At 46.1% G+C, this 27,054-nt stretch overlaps 1 protein-coding gene across 3 annotated transcripts in view; it reads right to left on the reverse strand.

Moving 5' to 3' along the window:
- Positions 1–27,054, reverse strand: part of IDE (insulin degrading enzyme) — a 754,741-nt gene that overhangs the window by 510,463 nt on the left and 217,224 nt on the right. For all 3 annotated transcript variants that reach the window (XM_069239810.1, XM_069239807.1, XM_069239808.1), the window contains one exon: positions 10,415–10,577. In XM_069239810.1, the coding sequence (XP_069095911.1) occupies positions 10,415–10,577 (163 nt within the window). The remainder of the gene's footprint in view (positions 1–10,414; positions 10,578–27,054) is intronic.

Raw genomic sequence — 27,054 nt, forward strand, 5'->3', positions numbered from 1 at the left:
TTGGGTCCGCTGGGGGTTGTGAAAACCTCATCCACGGCTACGAAAGGACTGAGGAGCCTGTTAACTGTGGTGGGAGGGCATGAATGTATGCAGTTGGTAGCCCCTACCATAGTCAGGGAAGGGGAGAAAGGCAGAAAGGGGCTGGCGCTGGCCGTGGAGAGTCCCAGCAACCAGGAAATGGTCTGCTATCCTTTAAGCGCTCAAGCTCCAAAACTAACTTATTGCCAAACAGTTGAGTTTCATTGAAGGGCATTTCCATAAGGGATGCCTAGACATCCCTCAAAATGCCACAGTTGACCTCAGCCAAACATGGTAATGGACTGCCAATAAAGAAGCTATTACTAGCGTGTCAGTTGTAGACAATTCACAGCATATAGTTAAGTCTGCTATGTCCCTGGCATTGGCAATAACCTGGGACTGGATTGCTTGGCCTTTCTCGGACAACATGGGCAGCACTTCTCCAACTGAACCTCGAACCGTGTGGGACTATCAGCTCAAGAAGAAGGGAGGGTTAACTGACTGCAGGGCAAGACCAGTGCAAGAGAAAATCCCTTTACAAAAATCGTCCAGATTCTTGGATTCCCTATCCGGTGGTGAGGAAGGGAAAGCACTAGGGTTGACTGGAAATGGAGGCCTGGACAACCAGACTCTCCAGGATGGGGTGCTGGGTGAGGAAAGCTGGGTCCTCAGAAGCAGCCATATGGCAACAGACAACCATCCTGTGAACAAGAGGCCCTGTGCAGAGCTTGACTTTTGGCCCAAGCAGGTCATAAGTGAGGGTTTTATTAAAGGGGAGAAGAGGTTCAGTGGAGGCACCTCCCAGTTGATGCACCTCTGTGGAAGCATTCGCCTTGACTGCCACCGAACACACTATAAGGTCGAGGACTTCAGTCTCCCTCCTCATCACCATGTATGAAGCTCCTTCCTCTGTAGCCACACTAGGAGTGGAGACTAGGCCAGGGTACGAGGAGGGATCTAGACCACTGGTACCTGCCAGTTTCTCATACCAGTTACACTGTGGCATTCCTCCATGGGGTTGGGATAACCATAGGACCCCTCACATCCTCCCAATTGTGTTCCCAATAAAAGCAGGCACTGTCTCCAATCTGGAAGATCGTGTTCCAGTCGGCACAGGAGTTGACATCAGACGAAAGAAGCCCAGCTCCATATCAGAGTCAAGTATAACAATGACGCTGGCATCAGCCCTGGCAGGCACTGTGCCACTGGAAAGGTCTCCGGGGAAGGTCATAGACTTGTGTACGGAGCAGATCTGGATCCAGGAGATGATCCAAAATGTCTGTCTGGTGCCAAGGGCAAACCTGCTGGGTGGAATCCAGTAGGGTCACCTGCAGAACCTGTGGGACCCAAAGACATTGTAGAGGGGTTGGCCTGCCCAAATATGAGGTGCATGGCCTCATAAAACTCTCTCAGAGCGACCCCTGCCCAGTTAATTCTGGGAAGCGCAGATCAGACCTGGACTTAGACTCTTAAAGGGACACCTGGGACAGGGCCTAGATTTGTGGCGACGTTCCTGAGTCTAATCTGAAGACGTGGGTCAGTGCAGTTAAGTCTAAGAGTGCTTCAATTTCTTCGACTTTAGATTCTTTGTGACACTTACCTGATAACAGTTCTGAGTATGACGATGACCGACTGGAAGCACTCTGTGAGTGAGCATGTGATCTTCCTCTTGAGAGGGACCTGGAGAGACAATCACATCGTGTCAGGGGACCGGGTGCCTTGGAGACCACTCCTGAAATGCCTTGGGGTTCACTGCGCGCCTACGGAGCAGGCCTTAGAGTTGTGATCCAGCTCCAAACAACAAAAGGCAAATCAAGTGAGCTCCGTCACAGGCTTCAGTCTGTGACAGTATCCACAGGGTTTAAACTCCTCAGATTTTTATGGGACATCACTACAGCACACAGAGGTTAAGCTAAAAAAGGTTCCTGACAAAAGGTCGAAAACAAAGTTCAGTAAGTGGACTGGGGTAGCTTTCTCCAGATCTGCATTGATGGCACAGAAAGAAAAGAACTGAGGCCAGAACCCTGGGGTTTCACCAATATAGGCACTGTGCACGTCTCTTCCAGTGTAGACGACACCAACAGAGCTGGTCGACGCTACCAACTGGCAATGCAGAGGTACTGCTCTATATTTCCCAGAGCCAGTCTCATGCCTGGGTAATCTTCTAAGGTAAGCAATCTGCAGCTAGAAGTCTCTATCAGATACAGTGTTACCAAAGGTAACTTGTTCATTTGAATGATACATCCAACTGCAGTTTCCTCATCTTTGGAATAGATACAAAAGCAGTACTTCCCAAGGTGGAGAGTCTGTGGACCTGAAGGACCAAAGGGCAAAATACCCTTTCTGTTGGACTGTCAAATCGGTAGTGCCTTGTGAACGAGTGAATTGATGCCCAAGTCTTGGCCTAACAGATATCAAGAACAGGCACTCTGAAAGCAAACACAGTGGTAGAGGACTTGACTGTGGTGGAATCTTCCCTTAGTCCTTCTGAAGGATCCTCCTTGACTGATGTGTAGTAGGATATAATGTAGAAGACTACCAACCTCGACTAAGTCATTTTTTTGCTCCACAGTTCCTTTCTTTGCCCCAGAGAACACCACAACAATCAGATTGTCCATCCAATGGTTTTTGGTGCGATGGATGTAAACTCAAGGATCTCTTGGGATTCAGCATAAATAGCCTCTGCTCCTCTTTCAAGTGGTGAGGTTGGGCAAAGAACTTTGTGTAGGAGGCTGGCCTGGCTTGTAGATGGTACCAAGGGGTACTTACACTCTGTACCAGGTCCAGTTATCCCTTATTAGTGTAGAAGAGGTGTTTCTAGCAGCTTAGGCTGATAGAAGGTAGCTATAGCAGAGCAGTTTAGGCTGAACTAGGAGACATGCAAAGCTCCTACTATACCACTGGTTTCATATGCACAATATCATAAGAAAACACAATACACAGATATACTAAAAATAAAGGTACTTTATTTTTATGACAATATGCCAAAAATATCTCAATGAGTACCCTCACTATGAGGATGCCAAATATACACAAGATATATGTACACAATACCAAAAATATGCAGTAATAGCAAAAGGAAGTAATGCAAGCAATGTAAAGTTACAGTAGATTGCAATAGGAGCACATAGGTATAGGGGCAACACAAACCATATACTCCAAAAGTGGAATGCGAACCACGAATGGACCCCAAACCTATGTGAGCTTGTAGACGGTCCCTGGGACTGTAAGAAAACAGTGAGGGTTAGAAAAATAGCCCACCCCAAGACCCTGAAAAGTAGGTGTAAAGTGCACCTATAACCCCCAGAGAGCACAGAAGTCGTGATAGGGGGTTTCTGCAAGGAAGACCAACACCAGCAAAGCAACCAAAGTGGATTTCCGGACCTGAGTACCTGTGGAAAAAGGGGACCAAGTCCAAGAGTCGCGACAATGTCGAGAGTGGGCAGATGCCCAGGAAATGCCAGCTGAGGGTGCAAAGAAGTTGCCACCGGATGGTAGAAGCTGTGGATTCTGCAAGAACGAAGAGGGCTAGAAACTTCCCCTTTGAAGGATGGATGTCCCACGTCGTGAAGAAGCTTCCAGAGGTGTTCCCACGCAGAAAGACCGCAAACAAGCCTTGCTAGCTGCAAAGGTCACGGTTAGGGTTTTTGGGTGCTGCTGTGGCCCAGGAGGGACTAGGATGTCGCCACTTGGATGAGGAGACAGAGGGGGCGCCCAGCAAGTCAGGGAGCCCTCACAGATGCAGGCAGCACCCGCAGAAGTACCGGAAGAGGCACTTGGAAGAGGAGTGAACCGGAGTCCACCCAAAGACACAAAAGGGAGTCCCACGACGCCGGAGGACAACTCAGAAGGTTGTGCACTGCAGGTTAGAGTGTCGGGGACCCAGGCTTGGCTGTGCACAAAGGAAATCCTGGAAGAGTGCACAGAAGCCAGAGCAGCTGCAAATCATGCGGTACCCAGCAATGCAGTCTAGCGTGGGGAGGCAAGGACTTACCTGCACCAAACTTGGACTGAAGAGTCACTGGACTGTGGGAGTCACTTGGACAGAGTTGCTGAGTTCCAGGGACCACGCTCGTCGAGCTGAGAGTGGACCCAGAGGACCGGTGATGCAGTCTTTGGTTGCCTGCGGTTGCAGGGGGAAGATTCCGTCGTCATACGGGAGATTTCTTCAGAGCTCCTGGTGCAGAGAGGAGGCAGGCTACCCCCAGAGCGTGCACCACCAGGAAACAGTCAAGAAGGCGGCAGGAGAAGCGATACAAGGTTGCAGTAGTCGTCTTTGCTACTTTGTTGCGGTTTTGCAGGCGTTCTGAGCAGTCAGCGGTTGATCCTTTGGCAGAAGGTGAAGAGAGAGATGCAGAGGAACTTGGATGAGCACTTGCATTCGTTATCTAAAGAATTCCCCAAAGCAGAGTCCCTAAATAGCCAGAAAAGGAGGTTTGGCTACCTAGGAAGGAGGATAGACTAGCAACATAGGTAAGAGCCTATCAGAAAGAGTCTCTGACGTCACCTGACGGCACTGGCCACTCAGAGCAGTCCAGTGTGCCAGCAACACCTCTGTTTCCAAGATGGCAGAGGTCTGGAGCACACTGGAGGAGCTCTGGGCATCTCCCCTGGGAGGTGCAGGTCAGGGGAGTGGTCACTCCACTTTCCTTTGTCCAGTTTCGCGCCAGAGCAGGGCTGGGGGATCCCTGAACCGGTGTAGACTGGCTTATGCAAAGATGGGCACCATCTGTGCCCATCAAAGCATTTCCAGAGGCTGGGGGAGGCTACTCCTCCCCAGCCCTGACAACTTTTTCCAAAGGGAGAGGGTGTAACACCCTCTCTCTGAGGAAGTCCTTTGTTCTGCCTTCCTGGGCCAGGCCGGACCCCAGGAGGGCAGAAACCTGTCTGAGGGGTTGGCAGCAGCAGCTGCAGTGAAACCGTGGGAAAGGTAGTTTAGTAGTACCCGGGTCTGTGCTAGAGGCTCGGGGGATCATGGAATTGTCACCCCAATGCCAGAATGGCATTGGGGTGACAATTCCATGATCTTAGACATGTTACATGGCCATGTTCGGAGTTACCATTGTGACACTATACATAGGTAGTGACCTATGTATAGTGCACGCGTGAAATGGTGTCCCCGCACTCACAAAGTCCGGGGAATTTGCCCTGAACGATGTGGGGGCACCTTGGCTAGTGCCAGGGTGCCCACACACTAAGTAACTTAGCACCTAACCTTCACCAGGTGAAGGTTAGACATATAGGTGACTTGTAAGTTACTTAAGTGCAGTGGTAAATGGCTGTGAAATAACGTGGACGTTATTACACTCAGGCTGCAGTGGCAGGCCTGTGTAAGAATTGTCAGAGCTCCCTAGGGGTGGCAAAAGAAATGCTGCAGCCCATAGGGATCTCCTGGAACCCCATATCCTGGGTACCTCAGTACCATATACTAGGGAATTATAAGGGTGTTCCAGTATGCCAATGTGAATTGGTAAATTTAGTCACTAGCCTGTTAGTGACAATTTAGAAAGCAGAGAGAGCATAACCACTGAGGTTCTGGTTAGCAGAGCCTCAGTGAGACAGTCATCACACAGGGAACACATACAGGGCACACTTATGAGCACTGGGGCCCTGGCTGGCAGGGTCCCAGTGACACATACACGAAAACAACATATATACAGTGAAATATGGGGGTAACATGCCAGGCAAGATGGTACTTTCCTACACTTTGGAAGAGCAATGGCTTGCCCAACGTAAAGAGGGCTCACAACTTGTGGCATAAAAGCCATTCTGGTCCTCAACAACAGTTTATTTGGGGAAAAAGCAGTGTACGGCAAATGCACCAAGAGGACTTGGAGATCACTTAAGCAGTGAGCTGCAGTAATCTCAACAAGGAAGACAGTCTTTAGAGTGAAAAGATGAAGCGAGCAGCTGTGCATTGGCATGAAGGGTGTACACATGAGGAAAGGAAGGACCAAACTGAGATCCCACTGTGGCGACATATAAGATTTTGGAGGAAACATGTGAGTAAAAATCTTTGTAAACCTCATCACAACAGGTGATTTAAACAAAGAAAGCAGGTACAGCAAATGTAAAACAGCAGACAGCACCAACAAATAACCTTTATTGTGCCCACAGCAAGTCCATGCTGGGCCACCCAGCAGTTGGGCATGCAACTATGCCCACTATGTTATGGGCTCTACACCAGGTTACAAATGTGTATCAGCAACTGGTTTAAATGTACTTTGTAGAAGGAAGCTGTGAAGTAAATATAACATTCACAACCTTGGGAGGTAGGTTGAACACAATCAACTGCCTCCGATCACTCTCCACGCACTGAGGGGTAGACTGCGCAGATCCAGGCTGCTACTGTTTTCCAAAGCTGTTGCCTGATTGGAGAATATATGCTCATGCCCAGAAGTTCCTAAGTACGACATTCTCCTGCCCAATAGCCACTGGAATGACTTATGCCAGTTAACTCCTGACAATCTTCTTAACTTGAGGAAGGAGAGGCAGAGGAAAAAAGGTGCATAAGAGTCCTTGCTCCATTCTAACCAGTACGCATCTCCCAAACAGAGTTTTTGGAAACTCCAGGACGCAAATGTTTGCACATTGCGTGTACTTGACGGAGTCAGAAAGACCTATTGAAGATTTTTCCCGCTGTTTGAAGATGTCCTGTGCCACATCAGGGTGTAACTGCCATTTGGGATCCTTCAATTGAAACACTAGGGAATACTGGGAGAAAAAGCCAGTTTTGATTTCCAAGGCCGGGGTTTTCTCTATGACATCTTTTGCCACAATAGCCTGTTAAGCTTATCACCCAGTAGACATTTTGGGAGGATACTCAAGGAATGAAATCTCCGTTCAAACATCTTCACCATGTCCAACATATAAAATCTGCTCTGAAAGTGTGTTTAAGATGATGCATGAGCCTCCAAACCTTATTTAAAGCCTAGCTTTCTTTCACAAGACTGTATGGCAGTTATGAATCAGTTAATCTTCTGTATGATTGCCTAGAAATATAGTGAAAAACTGGCAAGCAATGTTCAGCAAAGCGATACAGTCTGATTGGAGGGGGGAGGGATGGGAGGGCCACAAATGTGAAGGTTAGGGTCATTTGTCATTGGGCCCATCCTACTGGCTCTGGCAAGTACACACTTTTCACAGGGAGGTAGTGGGGGAGAGGGAAGATTCTGAACCCAGCCAAACATTTTTCACAAGAACTTACTGTCCAGCCCAGTCCTGGTCAATACCTATGGTGTTTTAGCAGAGAATAAAGGTTGCATGTAAGAATTTTAGTCTTTGGGTTACCTGTCTGCTGGGCACTGAGGTCGATGGTGCACCCTACATGGTCAGAGCACCGGTCTCTATCAGCAAGTGCAAGGTTGCTGTAAGTGGCCCGCCTCTCAGGTCTTGGCATTGGAACTGAACAGCACAGCAGTCCTTGGTGGTGGGTGCTAGTTTTCAGCAGATGGGGTCTTCAGGCCACGGTAAAGGTCCTTCCGTAAGGCAGCGTTATTCATCCTCACAGGTAACATAGCATGTTAAGGCAGCAACACAACAAGTCTCTCTGGTTTGGCCATCAAATTTCATTTTCTAGCTGCAGTGCAGACACAACACTTGTGCACGGCGACAGCCTTTACAGAAGGGACCAATGATGCTGCCTTCATGCAGCAGTATCCAAAACACAGGCACAATGGGATGTACTCATAGCGGTCATCAGTTTTGCTTACATAGCATTCAGGGAAAGACAAGAGAGCAAGCCCTGCCTAGGATCTTCTGTATCCTTAATGCACTCCTACTTCCCTAGCAGCACCCAAATGTCAGTGCTCTGGAACGACCAATCAGAAATCCTCCTTCTAAAAAGGTCCTCACAGAATTTCTAAAAGTAGCCCTCACTCAATCCTCCTACACGACAGTGTCTGAGTCGCCTCCCTTCAGCTCCAGGAATGGAGACAGTAAACTTCCACTGTCTGGGAAAGTTATATGCCATCCTTCTTGCGCAGAACCAAAATGGATCTAAACTGGATCCCGCTGGGCACAGCAGTCATACACAACAGAGGGTCTTGTCAATATCTGTACCGTACATACACACACTTGACGTATGCAGAACGTCAAATCAAGGATCTGCGTGTTACATCCGAGTGAAACTGTACATGAGTGGAACCTGTAGGCCTCTCTTCCTGGGTCAGGAAAACTGTCCATTTAGTAATAATAATCCATAAAAATCGGCATGCTGATATCACCGCTTCCTGTCACTATCTCAGGACATGGACGGTAGTCGGATGTCAGTGCAGATGGCACTGAGTCACAGAACAAAATCAGGAGTTTGGATTCATCAGGGACAGACTTGGGCATCAGTGCACACTGTAAGGTAACATCAGCTGGGGCAACAAAAAGTCAGGATATTACAACCAAAGTCATGGTAGGGGTAGACACCCATTTACTATACTAGGGACATTCCTGTCCCAACAGATACATATTTTAAAAAGAGGTGTAGACTGTAATAACTTTGAATAGCTGACATGCGGCCAGATTATCCGTCACTTCCATACAACTGAACATTCATTAATGTGAAGGAAGGTATTAAATATTTCCACTAATATGGCTGTCAATGTTGTCAAATTGTTTACAGAACTCTCCTTGGTATTATGTGGGGCCGCAGACTCTAAAGCCTGGTGACTTTCCTCCCAGATACATTCTCTCCAGTTCATACCTCAGCCTCTGGCAGAATAGTGAAAAGCTCCACATATGTAGGAGTTTGATAGAGAAGGCATAATCACAATCTGTGTTCGCACCAGTTTATCCACTTGGTTTCCTTTCTCGTAAAACATCTGATGCAGAGAGACCAAGAGGCTTTACAACTGGTTCACTGAAAATGACAAGTTAACCTTTAAATAAAAATTATTGTGCAGGGGTGTTCACTGTATTCAAGTTGAGCAGAAATAGTGATGGGTACATAGAATAGCAGGATGCTGCAACTGGAAAGAAGATCTCCGCGAATGGCTGGAGAAGGAGAAGTTAAAAGGCATTCAACTGAAAACCTATTGCCAATTTCAAATACCCAGATCATAGGCTTCCTTCTATGGTCTTGGAGTAATAAACCAATCAGAGTAATCAAAAACTAGGCTCTTTCCTTTCAGACAACCTGATGCTTCTAAATGATGATAGCAAGGAATCTGCACCCTTGATTTTCAATTACCCACTACTGCCTCGGAAAGGGATAGCATGGTTATTATGCAACAAATACCTCTTGCAACCAGAGCCCTTTTATAGAAGGCTTTTTTGGTGGCATGGCCTTAAGCCTATGCAACTCTTTTCCAATTTAAGGAACATCACTGACCATTTGGTTTTTCAAAAACACTTGATAATGTGACTATTTACCAAAATAACAAATTGCCCAAACCTAATGTAAAGGAGGTGTTCTGTGCACCCTCACATCACCGTTTGGTAAGTATCACTATATGAAACAGTAAAGAAAATAGGCTTGCTCAGACACGCTAAGGGCAGATGTAAATGCACACTGAAAGAATGGGACTTGAGGGAGTCTTATGTTGACAATGACGACATCAGCAACTAAAAATTAGAGAAATAAATCATAAAAGAAAGCCATCAAAATATTTTGACTAACCTAACAATTAATTTCCCTTGCATATTACCCGTGAATCTCATTACTGATTTACTGAAACATGAGGAGTGCTGGGACATGAAACATATGTATCTTGGTGGGTTCTGAACCGCAAAACCCTGTTACTCCATGTCAAATGTTAAAGCATGGCTGTAGTTTCTTTTTCTGCATGTTTATTATCTGCAAACAATATAAAAATTCTTAATTAAAAAAAGAAAAATCACTGTTTTGGGTAAATGAAGCAAACACAATACTTAGGATATATTTGTAGGCATGTGAGTGGAAATACTTCTTTAATATACAGATATTAAAAGGCAAGGCTAAAAGAAAAGCCCTAACAGTGACATTCTAAGTAAGTCTATAATTTACACATACCACTGTCCAACAGTTCCAAAACACTGAGAGGACATCTCAGATAGGGCTAAACCAAAGTGTTGTGTGAGGCACCCTTTGTTTAGGCTATGGAGCTTGTATCACCACAAAATCATTGTATGAATTTGAGGAGAAATGAAAAACCACACATTGCTACTGTCCAGCTTTTCAATTTACTCTGGTTTATATCAATTCTGGCACCCTCTTTCTAGCAGATGACTTGCAACAAAGTTTGACAGCATACCTAGATTTCTTGATCCTTTCATTGATTTCATATTACGTTTCCCTCTTGCTCTGGATTAAATCAATTTATTTTCTTTACACATGTATTTTCTTGTGGAACACTTCTCAACAAGGTACAGAAATGCTTCAAGGGTTACTGTTTTATTGCAACAAGAATATGAACAGCATGCATACCTCTTGATTTGAGTTCTGATAAAAGACTTCCAGGGCCCTCATGTCCTATTAAATGGCCAAGGTAATGGCCAGGATTTGATTTGTAATATTTCTGAAGGTCTGGGATAGGAAATGTGACGTAAAGATTCCGAATATCTTTAATAGGTACCACACTGTACATTTGCTGTGAAACAAAAAATAATATATTAGTTTTTTACTAAAACTGCAAAAGCAGCAGAGCAAACTAAACATTAAACAGCATTCTGTAAACATGAAACATAAAAGTGCAAGAAGAAATCTGTTGAAAATGGCCTCAAGTATTATTTAACTCAGCGTCTTATAATCCTTAGACAACTTCATTGTACTCTTGATAAAGAAGAAGAAAACGTTGACCAGTTAAATATAACAAAAGTACAGGAGGGCTGAGAAAATTCCTCAAGTAGTCAATGAAAGCTTAGTATTAATGCCCTTGCAGCGAGATATAGCTTTCTATCACCTAACATCAGCCTGACTGGTGTATGCGGGGATACTCAAACACACATCAATAAAATGGTGTGATAATTTTTTCATGTACAGAATGAAAAAGTAAGTATAACATCACCCAAAAAATCCTCTATGGATTTCGCTATTCAGTGTAGGAGGGGTGGGGGGGGGGGGGGGGATGTATACCATTGAATCGTTCCTTTTGCCGTTATAGTATACTGCAAAAAAAAAAAAAAAAAAGCAGAATCAGTGCTGCTTTCAGCAGAAGGTGTAGGCGGGAAGGACATCTGGAATACCGGTGTCTCGCATTCTAATAAAATCTGGTGTGTGGGGGAAAAGGAAATAGCAGGAGTAAGACCGAGGGGAAAGGAGCGACTGGTGAGTGTAAAGAAGGGGTGACCATTTATACTACAGAGCTTCAGATCGTAACTTGCAAGACAAACGGGACTGGTGGGAGCGGAAAGGAGCGACTGAAAACACAAGCACTCATATGTAATTCCTAAACACAAATAAAGTAGCTCTGAAAACGGGACAAGTGCGTGGACACAAGTACTTGGTCCATGTTCAACGAGAGGGGCAAACACAAGAAGATGTATGCCCTGACAAACAGGAACAAAGAATATGAGAGCAACGTTAAAGCTAACAAATGGTAAGCTATAGGTGGGCTATAAGCCTACTGATTGTAAACAACATGTCTTGAAGATACAGCTCATGCGCTGTCTAGCCAAGATCTAAAAATGAGGATCTTTGGTCAGGCCTGACTTGTACAGCAAATACAGAGAATATGTTGCAGTAATGCCTCCGCTAATCTCCACAATAGTCTGCAAAATTGTACTCATTCAAAGTAGCCAGGTAGCCAATATGCACAGTTGTAACTGCAGTACACACAAACCCTGATTTGCATAGCTAGTCCAGCTGCTTGTGCCCCAACAGGCTCAAGAAGCAAGGAAGGAAGGAGAGCTGCTAGTGAAGCGGACCGAGACAGAGGTCTGCCCCACACACTCAGCAACTCTGAAGACATAAGATCATATAAGAGGGGGAAAACCAAAGAATAATGCTTGCAAGCAAGCAAAATACACAGTCTGTTGAGGCAGTAATGCTTGGTGAATTTATGTACTAACACCCACATTGCAAATTTCCAGGACTGATATTCTGCATGCCAACGCTGTGGTAGGATCCTTGGCCCTCAAGGGGAATGGAGCCTGTAAGCCTTCTGGAACCTGCTTTTTCACAAGGATGGAGTAGATCTTTATACAAAAAACAATCAATAAGGAAATGGTCAGTTTTTGCACCGCTTTGCCCTTCTTGCCCTGAAGAACACCCACAAAGAGCTGATCGCTCACCCAATGTTCTTCCTCCTTAGATGGATGATGTGGAGCAATGAATGCTAGAATGGTGATAGCCTGCATGACATGAAATTGAAGGACTACCTTTGACAGAACAGAGGTTTGGGTCCTTAACACCAGCTTATCTGGTAACAAGGTATAAGGTTGGTTTACAGAAAGAACCTGCAGCTCTCTCACTTACATTGCCGATCCTATGGTGATGAGAGGGACCATATTAAACATAAGGAGTCTTAATGGACAACTGTGCAGGGCACAAAAGGAGTACACATAAAGTGAGTGAGAATTAAGTTCAAGTCCCACTGTGGCATTAAGAAGGGGGTTGTAGGGAACAAACCTTTCAAATAGATCACAACAGGTAGACTTAAACAAAGAAAGCTGATCCAGAAGGCTGCAAAAAAAAGCTGACCGAGACGATAACTAGCCTGTAACAGTGCCCAAGGGAAGGTTTTTCAGGGCCAGAGACAAAATAAATACCAAACTTCAGACAACTAGGTTTTTAGAGGATTAATCTGTTGGGTGTTGCACCATCTCACAAATGTATTTCAATGACTGGCGTACACAGATTTTGTAAAGGAACGCCTTGCCGTTAAGAAGACATTGGTGACCTCAGGGGGAAGGTCGAAAGGGGTTAACTGCCACCACTCAATCTCCAAGCATAGCCAAATTGTACAAGCCCGGGTATGGTACCCTGCCCTGAAGCTGCGGCAGCAGCGCCTCCCAAAGAGCAGCTTGATTGAAGGACATGCCCAGGGATTCTGGATAGCACACTCAGCTGCCCAATCGGGTGGGCCTAGGATGACTTTGGTCCGAACATTCCTGGCCCTCACAGGGAAAGGACAGTCAGCGGCAGGAAGCCATGCAGGAGTCTCAAGCTCTAATCTAGACAGGAGGAGTCTCAGAGGGAGAGTGCAAAAGTGCTGATGCTGCTCTCAAAGAAGAGAATGAGAGGAGGTCCTTGCAGTCCCCAGGGAGGTGGCCATACGATCAGGCTTCTGACTGATCCTGTTAAGGATCCTCCATTTCTCCCACTAAGCTTGAACGGAGATGGAGGGCAGCTGATGCACACTGTTTACCTGACCTTGGGCAGAAGGGTACTTTCTTGTATATCCTGTGGAATGCCCAGTAACACAGGAATTGTGGCTCAAAGTGGTGAAGTGCTTGGAGGAGGAAGGGGGCGGGGCATTACGGTCTCCACCAGACAATGCTTTCTTAATATATGAGGAGAGGCAGGGTTCAGCAGGGCACAGTGGACATGGATGATAATGGGCCTGACAGTGGCAAAGGGAAATATAGCAAAGTTATGAGGGAACTGGGCAGGCCCTGAAGCCGGGGAGACGGAAGCGGGACATGGACTGGTGCATGCTAGCAGAAAAGGTGGTATATGAGGGTAGAGGCTGTCCCTAGAAGTGTGTGTGTGTGTGTGTGTGTGTGGGGGGGGGGGGGGTCGGTCCTGGAATGGGTGAAAATCCTATAGGGGCCTGATCCATTGGGATTTAGACCTAACCGGTGATGATGCTGAATGTCTTCAACTCCAAGAGCACGAGACAACAAGTAGAAAGATGAAGGTGGGTTTGGCAGGCCTGGAACTGATTCTTGAAGATATTCTGGGATGTACGATAGTGCAAGTTTAAAGATTTATGTGGTATGTCAAATGGCAATAAAAAAAAAAGATATGTTTAAAAAAAACTAAATGAATAAAGTGCTTACGCTGCAAGATCTGTGTGGTGGAGAAAAAGATTGAGCCAGGATTCTCCCCACTGATGGAAGATGCTCCGTGTCACCTCTGGGTAAGCTGCCATTTGTGATCTGTTAATAGTAGGCGGCTGAGTTAGTACGCCCTGGCGTTCAGTGAGTGCATGGTGGTTCACCTCCAGAGAAATTCCCTGGTGGACTAGTCATTTCCAGAGGCACAGAATCCCCGGACACATGATACCATCTAGCCCTGCTTGTTGCATTACCACATGGTGGTGGTGCTGTCCATGAGTATCTACACCCGCCTTCTACTGAAGGTGGGTAGCAAGGCATACAGCATCAAGCCAATCACCCTCAACTCCAACAAACTGATTCAGAGCCTGGTCGCATAAGTCCATAGACCTTGATCTCAAACTATTCCAGAGTGGGATCTGCCACTGACCTAATCACTGTCAAGTAACCACCACTGCAGATATTTTCCAGTCTCCTCTAAAACCTGGATACAATTCCAATAGATTCCCCTGGTCTGTGCCCGCTAAGGCTTGTGATCTACTTCTGAGCCATCTATTATGTTTGACCAGCAGGATGCAGAAAGCAAACAATCCCAACACCCTCAGATCCATCCACAGCAAGACCCATGACAGAGGCTGAAATATCAGCATCATAGCCCAAAAGTTGTGGACTCTCCACTGCTGGGGAAAGACACAAAACTGTACCATATCCAGACTTGCTCCGATCAACAGAAGGGTCTGCGGCATCAGATGGGACTTTGCCTCTCAATAATGAACTCCAACAATGTTAGGAGGTTCGCCATCGCCTGGAGGTTGTTGACGTATACCTGGGACGAGCCCGCCTTCAGAAGCCAGTCGCCAAGGTTTGTGGAAGACTTGCATCCCTGATCTTCAAATGCCATCACCGAGGGGCACGGGTGAGGCCAAAATGGAACAATGCTAACTGAAAATGATCTTAACCCATTGTGAAAAGCAGGTTAACACCCATGGGCCTGGAAATAGGCGTTGTGCACGTCCAACACCACTATCCAGTCAAGGGCAGACAGGGCTTAGCTAGTATAAGCATCTTGAATTTGTCCATCCACAGTAAGGCGTTGAGAGAGTAATGACCAAAAAAATAATAATAATAATAATAATAATAATAATAATAATAATAATAATAATAATCGGATGAAGGACTATGTCCTTCAGCACAAAAAAAGTAGCTGGAATAATACAGATTCCTACTCCAGAGGTCAGAACCCTCTCTAAGTTCATTTTCCCCAAATAGGCTGGCTGCAAGATGGACAGGTGATCCTCCATCAGCTGCTCAGATTGTGGTGGAAGGTGCGGCAAGGTGCAAGAAATGGGATCGCATAGTACAATGTACAATTTAGAGGACCTACTTGTTTTTAGAGTTGGCCTGTCAACCTTGGAGCAAATATAGGATCCTGCCTCCAACAACTTAGCTGTGTGCCATCCAGGACACATATAAGGGTTTTGCAAATGCAGAGACTGAGCTGCATGATGTCTCTGCTGTTCCTGCAATGCCCACGGCCACAAAAGGGCTGAAAGGTCTGCTGGGCTGGTGGAGGGGTTCAGTCGTTGGGTAAACTGAAAACCCTGACCATAGCCAATGAGAGGCCAAAACTGTTGGTGGAACTGTATGGAGAAGCACAAGGTGTGTGCTGTGGCTCTGCTTTCTTTCAAGAGTTCCAGACCAAAGAGGCAAGAACCATCAATCGCATGCCCATTAGGGACGCATGGACATTCCCAGAGAAGCCTGCAAACCTCATCCAGGCTTGGCAACAAGGTGTCACACTTGTATCTGTAGACTAGTTAGTCTGTCATGTCCAAGCCAGATGGAATCACAAATTTTGCTGCCTCACAGCCATCCAGGATAGTTTGGGTTAGAGACACCCAGAGGTCTTTGAAACTGCTGGTAAAATGTGAGCCACTGTGTCCTAAAGGGTGAGGAAGTAGATGCCTAGGAGACAGCTGGTGTTTACTGAGTGCAGAGCACGGCTGTAAAGAAAATAATATGCTTGCCAGATGTTACTGGTGGATGCCAGTAACACCAAACTCACTGGTGTAGGATGTGTAAGAAAAGCTGGATTGCCTGGTGCTGGCTGAAGAATAAAAACAATCTGCCTGTTAACTGGTAGTCCCAAACATGGTTTTGCCCAAGAGTCCAAAAGGTCACCCAGAAGGAGACATACGGCCAGTATCTGGAGAAGTATCAAGGCCACTGCTGTGAAGCACTGCTTATGACCTAACAAGTTACATCACCGATGACATTTGAAATCTATGGTGATGCAAGTTACACCTATTTAACTGGCAAATTTCAGTGGTTTTTGTCCCTTAAAATGGTAACACTTATTCAGTGAATTTCTAAGGTTTTTAACTCAAGTTAAAATCTTACCACCTTCCTCAAATAAATCCATTTTAACCTTTGTTTTTTTTCAATGAAAAACCTATTGAAGGGTGGTCTACCCTCTGTGCTCATGCTCTTTGGTTGTGCACAGCAGGGGATGGCTGTAGGACTTGTCCTGGGGCCAGGTCCAGCACCCAGCCCCAAATGAAAGACTGACACCCCACCCTGCACATGAATTACACCTTGCACAATATAATTTGTGTCTGAGGGCCTGGTCTAGGAGCCAATCCTTTTATTTATTTAAATAATTTTGGTGCCATCAATGTGCCTTCCAGTCTCGCTCCTGATCTTTATTGTAGTTGATTTTGAGTCTAGCCTGATGCACCCAGAGTTCCTGCATCTGTTGGTGATGTTGCAGCAAGTAGAATTCTTCCAAGAGGCCACACTGGGCCTTTTTTGCTCCTTACTGGTTTGGACTGGTGCACCTTCGGGCCCCATGGATCTGAAGGGACCTCCATTTCATCTACTGCCAGTGGGTCCATCCTTTGGGCAATTTGTGCCTCCTGAAACCACACTGGGTTCAGCACCGACTCCAGTGTCAACGTCGGTTGCTGCAACATGCTCTGTGCCACTTTCCATTGCATTTTTGCCAATGCAAGCAATCCTTAGGATTCAGACACTTCGCCTTTACACTGAAGTAGGGTCCAAGTGTTGCTCATTCTGTTTGGCACTGCCTCTGGCAATGCCAATTATGCTGAAGAAAATGAAAATTAGTATGAAGAACTCCAAGATGCCAGTGGTGATACTTCTCCAGATAATGACCTTGTTAAGTTGAACTTTTGTGACCACTCCTAGATTCCCAGTTGACGGCTCTGCACCAAGCTTTCCATGAAGGTGCAGAACTATAAAAGCTTATTTTTTGTCATGTTTCGTTTATATTCAAAGTTTTTTAAGTTTTCTAAGAAACAAAAATGCCTCTCCTGTGTAAGTAAGTAAAATCTTTATTTGGATATAATAATAACCATAAAAGAAACACCAATAAAAACATACAGGCAAATCACAGAGACCATACATAAGGTCAAGGTACTAAAATTCTGTAACAGAGGTACCAAGTGCAATTTTCTTAGAGGCGCATAGTATTTAGAGAAGAACATAAATGTAGCAGTGTTTGTGGGGAGTGCTCATCACAGGGGCAGATACAGATAGTGCTGGAAAAAAATTGTCTTTGAGGAAAGGACAGTAACAAGTGAAGGGACCCTAGTCTGAAGCGGGTTACAAGCAATCTCTCAAACACATTATGTACAAACAATAAATAAGGGGCTATGCCCGGGCACATTTGTACCATAAAGTAATCTTTGACAGTTACCTTGACCACTTCATTTGATTCACAAGCTGCCCACCTTAACTCAAAGAAGCGGTCACATATTCACGTTTTGTCTTTTTTGGTAATCAAATGCAGATTTTTAAACAAACGTGGGCAACCCACTTCATTCAGAAGTCCTTTGATATATTTCAGCCGTGGGATTGAACAAGAGGGATCACTAAGAAGGCAATCCTGAATTATCAGCTGGTTGAGGATGGCTTCTTCATTAGGCCAAATTGCACACCAGAGCTCCAACTGGGCAACGCAAGTATTTAAGACCTAATTCCCGGTGGACAGAGAAATGGGGAGTAGAGGGTGGGACACCCAACAACCGGCAACAGAATTGATTTTCCTCTACCTGAAGGTTCCCAACATCTTTGTACCCCCACAGCTCAATGCCATAGGTCACAGCCGGCAGACATTTTCTCTTATAAACCTCCAATATGGGGGCAACCGGCTTATACCCTACATTGGCGGCCAGGGAGTGGGTAATATCCACTGTACGCACCATGCGTAAATCTCGGTTTATTAAGCAGGGATGCCAACTACATGCTTCGTCAAATTCTAGCCCCAGATAGGAGAAGGAACATACTTTTGTTAAAGTTCGTTCTCCTATCCGCATAGTCTTGGTACTTTTAGGGCCACACACTACTACAAATGTCTTCGAGCAGTTGGTTTCAAGGACTAAATTTTTGCATGAACTCAACAAAACTAAACACTGGCAGTTTGAGCCCATTTGCAGTCCTCACCAGTAAGACTGCATCATCCCCATACAGTAGGGCTGGAATGGTGTTACTGTGTATGCGGGGCACATCAGCTCCTGAAGAAACCAAGGTCTTCTCGAAGGCATTAATGTATAAAAAAATAGAATGGGGGCGAGGAAACACGCCTGGCGAACACCCCGACTTACACCAAAATGGGAGTTGGTCTGGCCATTCAACCCATACCTTATTTTTGTCCTCTAGCCCTAGTGAAGGAGTCTGAAAAGATCTACTAGGCCGACATCAAGACCTATGTTTAGAATAATTGCCCAGAGGTTTTCCCTATTGACATAATCAAACACACTAGACAAGTCCATAAATGCCAAATGAATAGACCCACCTTTCACATAGTTGTACTTGGCCTTAAGAAGGTAAAGGTTCAGGCACTGTTCAATAGTGCCCAGACCTTTCCTGAAACCATATTGATATTTTTTCTACTGCACTCAAGAGATCCAACGTTCCAAAACCACCCTCCCCATTAATTTTCAGGAGTCGTCGAGCAGCGAGATTGGCCGATAACACTTAGGGCATAAAGTATTGTCTTTTAAAAAAAAAAAATTATTGGAACCACTACAGACGTTTGCCACGATATAGGGGGTCCAACCCTACACACCATATTAAAACCCTGGTCAACAAAGGGGCCCAAAACTCTAGGTATTTTATGAAAAGGTCCATCGGAACCCCATCTTAACTGGAGGCCTTATTTGGGAGACTATCACGAATCGCCTTTAGGACCTCACTCTCTAAAAAGAGGGACCCAGGGTTCAAGGGCAAAGTTATCTGTACAGATTGACCCCATACCTCGTTAGCCCCATGGATACCTGAAAAATGGCCAACCCAAGCATCAGGGGGATATTTGCGATGTAATTGCTTCTGGCAGTCTGCCATCGGAGAGGCCGGCCCGGGCTACCTTTCAAAAAGCCAGGGGGGAGGGGTGGGGGGGGGGAGGAGTCCTTTTTACAGGCTTCTATTATATTTTCCCACTGTTCTAGCTTAACTTAAGCCTTCTGCTGTTTTACTGCCTGGGTATATGCCTTTCTAGAAGCACTGACAGTGGCTTTGTCTCTAGGATTTTGGCTAATCCTGGCACAGAGAGGCATTGGCTACCCTACACGATCTATCAAACCACGGGCAGCCAGTCAAAGGGACATTTTTAATTGGTCAACTCATGAGTTCCCTAATGTAAGATGTGAGCTCAGCAAAACATGTTAGGCAAATGGCAGGATCCCCACTGCTTGTTTGACTTAATGTTTGCAGTGATGGGCGAGAGGCGGGGGGGGGAGGTTTGCACTTGGTCTATAATAAACACCAGATTTGCAGAGCATCTAACAACCCTCCTAACATTGTCCCTAGTTTTAGTCTGGGACTAAGTTCTCTCGGTTTCGTCTGGGAGGGCACTTTAAGTTGAATCGCCAAGGGGTTATGGTCACTGAAAACTGAGGGAATAACTTCAAGCCCATTGGTCAGGGGTAAGAGGTTCTGGGAAACATGTAATCAATTGTGGAGCTGCAGCCCTGGCCAATAAAAGTTGGTGCCACTGCGATATCTGGGCAGGTTTGGGGCTAACCAAGTCATGCGCCAGGAGGGCACATAGGTGCCGTCCCTTTGGGTTCAGCCCCGTTTGATCCACTTCCCTACTAGCGGGATCGAAGGGGGAGTCCACCGAGGTGGATATCTCTCTCAGTTTGGCATTGAAATCCCCAGCCAAAAGTACAGTAAAGGGCCCGCCACTTGAATGAGCCATATCAGCCAAACAACTGATAGCTAGAAAGAGGTCAAGGAAGGATGAGTCATTAGTAGATGCAAAGTTATTGCTGTAATAAATTACCGGATAAATTCTTTACTTGCCAACCCAATGAACTTCAAACGCTTGAATTCCATCCGAGTCCATTGTTATTGGTAAGACCTTGTAACCAAAACAGACCTTAAACCAGGCCATCGGGCAACCCCTTTAGCACGACCTTAAGGTGAGGGGGTGGCAAACTTACTAAAGCTAGTGTATCCACCAATAACCAATTCTGAAACAACCCAGTTTCCTGCATAAAGATAATATCAACATTTGATATAAATAGCCACCAACCCTCGACCTCTAACTCTGAAGCCAGACCGGCCACATTCCAAATAAGGAGTTTCCAGTGTTGAGTTTTATTAGTTGATGGACACCTCTTGGATGGCAAAGCAGCCAGTATCCCTGGAACATTTACAGGTGGAATAACTTCAGATACAATCTGCTTGGAGATAATATGTCCCTTCTCCCCCAAATTCCTCTCCCCAGTATCCCCAGTAGTTCAACTAGGCTCAATTTGGGCTGTCAGTGGTAGTCAATCCACCTCTTCCAGTTCACTCAAAACTGATTAGCGATTGCTAAGTGGAAGATGGCTTGGAAGGGAGTGGCTCCCTGAGCCCCTTATAGGAGTTTGATGGAAAGTCTGGGTGTTCTCGGTATTCTGAGCATCTCTCGTGGGGGCTAGATGTTTAGGAAAATAACCCAACGGTATAATTCTAATCTGTTTCAGCCTCACCATACTGGCATCAGCGAGTGCTAAAATTTCCCTGGCAACATTCGGATCTCGGAAGTTGACAATCACAAGGTCTCCAAGTGATTGTCTCATCACTGAGCCTATACCACCCACCAGACGGACAAACAGGATATCTTTAAAAAGGTCCCACTTACAACTTGTACATTTGTATTTAACCAAAAAATAACTTTATGGGACCTTGAAGCTTAGGGACATTATCCACAATGACCACATATGGGCAAGAGGCTGGTGGCAGGTTTATAACCGGGTACAGGGGTAGGGGATGGAGAGCCTGCTGTTGTTCATACTGGCTACCAGGGGATGAAGTGCTATTTGCAATTTCAGGATTAAGCTCCTGTGTGTGTGTGAATTTACCGGCAGAGTTGCCAGCTGGTCAATTGACCTACCTTCTCTACCCCCATTCTGTAAGCCTGTAGAGATCTGTGTGGCTACTCTAGTAAGGTGATTAGGCCTCAAAACCATCCCCCTAACAGAGGGGCAATCGAGGGCCCCTGACTGAGATGCTACTGACCGTGCTTGCAGGGGGTCCTTCACCGACACTGAGAATAAATTACCCAAACTAGATTCTAGATTTGCTAATCGAGTATGGATTAGTTACGGCTTAGAGTCCAATAAATCATTGAACCAAATCTTCAGCAAGGCCCAAGGGTCAACATTTGGGGGGGGTGAAGGCACAAAACTAATGAGTATCTTGAGTCAAGGGCTGTGACTTTGGGGCAAGATTACATTTTTGACTTAACATTTCTCCTTTGCCTTTTTGGTAATGGGCTGGAGTCAAAGGAGCCACACAGAGCATCTGGCACACCGGAACAATCAACAGTACTCACATCTAAGTCCCCAGCTATGTTATCCGAAGCCACCCCTTCTAGATCTATGCAAGGGATTTGAGTAACAGGGGTCGGGGAGGAGTATCATGTGGCATATTTTTTGCAGAACCAATGTTGAGTATGGAGGCAGGGCTCACGGGCTTGCTAGGGAGCCTAAATTCAATATACTCTGCCGCTAAAGAAAGACGGCACTCTGCCAACTTAATTTCATTTGAAACCAAATCTACTGGGTGTACCAGAAAGTTATCAATGGAGAACCGGTAATTAAGTTGCGAAGTGGACGTTGAACTTGTGGACACCTTCCTTTTTCCCTATTATGCCACAGGTCACTAAGGAAAAGGCTACCAAGATCTAAAAAATCCTACAACAGTAATAAACCAAATATATGCATCAAAAAGTTAAAGTCTAAAGAGTATGGGCCTAGCCCAGCCTCTGCCGGTCTCCGATGGGCTACGGGCCAGTCTTGGCCTGGTCGTGGCCTAGGTGCGGGCCACACTGCAAAGTGCATCCACGCGCTTTATAGTGCTCATTGGTCTGGTCAAGTGGGTGCAGGTGCTGTGGAAAAATGGCCGCCTCCTGGGGCCTCACAACAGTCTGGGATATGTAGTCCCTTCAAAGTTGCCAGCGCGTCCCATGCTGGGGAGTGCCCCCACACGATTTACATCGCTCGTTGGTCTGGTCAAGCGGCTGCAGTTGCTTTTCCTATGTAAACTCTGGCTGAACTATATATAAACAGTTGGCCACCTTTGCCGGCTGGGAGTAGGACTTGCTCGGAGATTAGGTGCTGGAATCAATCTCCACCGCTGAGAGGCAACGTTTGTGTTCAATGGGGGCTGGGCTAGGCCCTGCTCTCAAGCCCCTGCTGCATAAAGCCGAAAGCCATGCTCGGCTAGGGAGTATAATTAGGTGATGCAATAACACAAAAACTAACATTTATAAACCAAAAAAACCCAAAACTTTCAATTCATCAGGTATAGTTTACTGAGCAATCTATAATTTGCTTCCCCACCATGCCCTGTTTACGACCTCACATAATACATTACTCATGACATGTTAAATGACATCACTGATGACAAATGATATTTCAGAATACAGCAATGGCAACTTCATTCAACCTTGAAGGCAAATTACTCTATAAATTGCTAGATCATAAAAAAAGCAAAGCATACACAAACATATACGACATAGTAAAGACTATATGTACATGTATGAAGTGGAAACAGTGTAGTACTGGACACAAGTCTGAATCTTTACAATAAAAGTTATATGGTGCAGCACACAATTACCAGTGAAGTTTTAAGTGCAAACAGTACTCGATATAAACAAGGTAGAGACTGAGCGTAAATAGTGTGAATTGCATACATTTCAAATCGGTTGTGACTTATATCAAAGGTCAGTTGCCAAAATATGTGCATATAGCTAGTTTCTCCTTCCAATAAATTTTTCAAATTGTGAAATTCTGTGCACGTACGAACGCTAAAGAGTTTTTATGCACAGCTAGGAACAATTCCTACATAAACTGGAGATTCACAAAGTGCTGCTATTTAGGTTTATACATTTAGTGAAAATTCCAAGCCACTGCAGGGCTCATTATGAACCCGGCGGTTCAGACTGAACCGCCATATAAGAAACACAGGGAGGGCCACCTGTGGCGGCCCTCCATCACCGCCATGCTACCGCCGCCAGACAGCCTGATGATGGCAGATTACATTATCCGACAAGGCAGCACGGATAATGTTTCCTGTTTCCCCGTCAAGGAAACGCTGGCGGAAGGGGTGCTCTGGGGCCCCTCCCGGGGCGCCTGTTCTGTGCCCCGTCACGCAGGTCACTGCCCTATTTACGGCCAGTGATCTGCGCGACAGGTGCTGCTGCACCCGCCGCACTGGGGCATTCACGACTGCTCCATGCGGAGCCGTCGGCAATGTCCCAGCCCAGCAGAATGTTCGTAATGCGGCCGGCGGGATCTCAAAGGGGCTGGCGGTCTATGGAAAGACAGCCAGCATTTACCACTGTGTTCATAATGACCCCCTATGCATTGTGGCTGTATGGGCAGCCCTCTGTAGCATGTAAAAGCTCCCTACACATACTCCTGAGATGAGCAGAATGGTATACACCATTTTAACAACGCTTATAATCACACTGCAACTTGAATGTATGTGCCGATGCTCACTTAGCCTGAGAAATGGCCAGGACAGGTACTATGCTTGCCAGTGAAGTGGTAGCAGTCCTACCTCTGATAGAGTGAGCTTCTAAGCTTTCTGGAAGTTGCTTCTTCACCAGTGCACACCAAATCTTGATGCAAAGAACAATAGATTGAGGATGGTATATTGTTGCGCTGCTTTCCCCTTCTTCGCATCAGAGAAACCTACTAGGAGCTGACTGTCTACCCTATGTTCTTTGGAGTCATATATAGCAGCTTGGTGCCCTAAACAAGGGAGTCCCTCTTAGGGAGCTAGAGTGGAGCAAAGAATGCCAGAATGTTGATAACCTGCCCGACATGGAATGCAGTAACCACTTTCAGAAAAAGGAAGCTAGGTCCTTGACACCACTTTACCTGGGATGAAAGATGTAGAAGATGGGTTCACAGAAAGAGCCTGCATCTTACAAACATGCTTAACCAATGTTATGGTGATGAGAGAGACAGTCATAAACACCAGAAGTCTTAATGGACAACTTCGTAGTGGTTCAAAACAGGAGCACATCAAAAAAGCAAGAACCAAGCTAAAGTTCCACTGTGCCATCACAAGGAGTTTAAAAAAGCAGAGATAGACCCCAGATAGCATTCAACCGTGCCAAAAGCAAATCCTTGCTGAGCCAGGGACAAAAAAATACAAAGCTGCAGACTCCTTGACTTATAGTGGGCCAATGTGTTGGGTGCCATACCAAACCAAAAAATTGCCCCAATGACCTTGCCCCCAAGATAACCTAAAAAAACTCAGGGTGAGGTTGCAGTAAGCCAACAACTGCAGTATTAAGATGCAAACTGTGCTGGCATGGGTGCAGTACCCTGCCCTACTGCTATGACAGAAGACCCTAGTGGCATGGTGGCAGCTTGACTGGAGGACAGATGCTCAGTCCCAGATAACACACTCTCCTGGCCCAATTCAGTGCCATTAGGATGACTTGCTTAAGAACATAAAAAAGGGATGGATGGCATCCTTGAATTATTCACAGCCACTGGTAACTACTCAGCCTCATCCCAGTCCATCGTTATTATGTACACCATGACACCTCAGTTTGGACCCAGCCATATGCAAATCACTTGTGACCCTGCTCCAATTGCAACAGCCCAAACTGCAAGCCTGGTCCTCCCTGAACTAAAAACACATGCAACCTTGGACTGGTTCCACCTTAGTTAGAGCTCTTCAGGTAGGACGAGTTGGGCACGGTCACTCCTGATCGTCTTCAGAACTCTGGGAAGGTGATATTGCAGCAGGAAGGCTACAGGCATCCCAGGTTCCAGTCTAGAGGGAAGGAGTCTTTGAGAGAATGCTGTCTTGGATTTCGAACACACAAAAAGTGCAATAATACAGGCTCACAAGAGACGTTTAAAAAAATAAATAAATAAATAAATAAATAAAAAAACGGAGCCAAGGATCTTTCCATTGTTAGAAAAAACCCTATGCCACCTAAGGATGCAACTGCCATTCATGATCTGCTAAGGGGTGGCGGATGAATTTTACCGCAGTGGAATTTAACACATCCTACCATGTAGGATACCACCCAAAAAAATCCCTAGTGGTCTAGCCATTACTAGGGATAGAGTTTCCTGGCACAAGAGCCGTGACCACACCTCACCCTACTTGTGTCAGTACAGCATGGTTGTGTCGTCCATGATGGGGACAGTTATACCTTTAACACCAGTAAATTACCCTGACCTCCAACAAACTGATGTGGATTCGGAGGCCTCTAATCCCCAAATTTTCCTGAAGGCTATCCTAACATAGATGGGATGCATCCGTGCCCACTGTCACATCTGGGAGGGGGAAGGGAGAGGAGTCTTTCACTGACCCATCTGTGGGCCAGTAGCCACTATTACAGATTTTTGCAGTCTTTTCCGAAATCTGCATAAAATCCAACATCTTACCGTGGTGTTGTGCTCACTGGGACTCAAGGTCCCAGTGCAGAGCTCACAAGTATCACCTGGTACATTTGGGCAGTAGTATGCCGGAGGCCAACAATTCCAGCAGCAGACAGACAGACATCTGCACTGAGATGCAGGACAAAGGCTAAAACACGGGCATCGCAGTCTGAATGTCCTGAACTCTCAGCTCTTGGGGAAAAGCATAAAACCGTATTGTTTTCAGAATAGCTCAGGCGAAGGGAAGCATCTGCGAAACTGTCCGGCGTGACTGACATGTTGATAGTAAACCCCAACGGTGTTCGAACTTCGTCTTTGCCTGGAGCGAGCTCACCTTCAGCTGCCAGTTGTCAAGGTAGGGGGAAGACTGGTACACTCAATCTCCAAATGGTGCACTCTGATCACTGGCATCAAATTCGTGAACACCCAAGGGGCAGTGATGAGGGCAAAAGGAGTACTGCAAAGTAAAAATGCTCCTAGCCCAGCGTACTGCAGGCAGCACATGTGGGCCTGCGGGACAGGGACACGCAAATAAGCATTTCGCAGGAAGGCAATGAGAGGGTGAAGATCTAAAATGGCACAAAGGCTTCTGTCCTTAAACAGAAAGAAGTAGCAGGAGGAGCCCCAGTTCCTACTTCCGAGGCCAGAACACTCTCTATGGTCCTTTTGGCTACACTTCCTGCTGCAAGACGGACAGGTGGGCCTCCTTCAGTCATCCTGAAGTTGGGGAAAGGTGCAGCGGGATGGGAAAAAAAAAAGGGTGTGTGTGGCCCCAATGTACAATTTGGTGGACCCACTTATCTGAAGTGATGACCTACCGCCACTGGAAGAGAAATTGGACTGTGCCTCCGACAGGGTGGCGTGTGCTCGCAAGGACACACTAAAGTAATTTTGGGTGTTGCTGCAGGACGGGGCTGAACAGCACAATGTCCCTGCTATCTCGGGCATGGTCATTGAGAACCACACCCTTGGCTACGTAAAGGCTAAAAGGTCTGCAGGGCTTGAGCAAGCTTCTGGCATTAGTGAAACTGAAAACCGTGGCCACAAAGGGGCCAAAATTGTTGTTGTAATTGTCTGGAGAGGGATGAAGAACTAAGGAAAGTGCTGTGGCCACAATTTCCTTAAACCGTTCCAGGTTCTTCAGTAAATGGACCTGTGGAGTCGGGGAGTTTGGGGACAAGAGGCCAGCATCTGAGAAGCATCA

Source organism: Pleurodeles waltl, chromosome 6, assembly GCF_031143425.1.
Source record: "Pleurodeles waltl isolate 20211129_DDA chromosome 6, aPleWal1.hap1.20221129, whole genome shotgun sequence".
NCBI lineage: Eukaryota > Metazoa > Chordata > Amphibia > Caudata > Salamandridae > Pleurodeles > Pleurodeles waltl.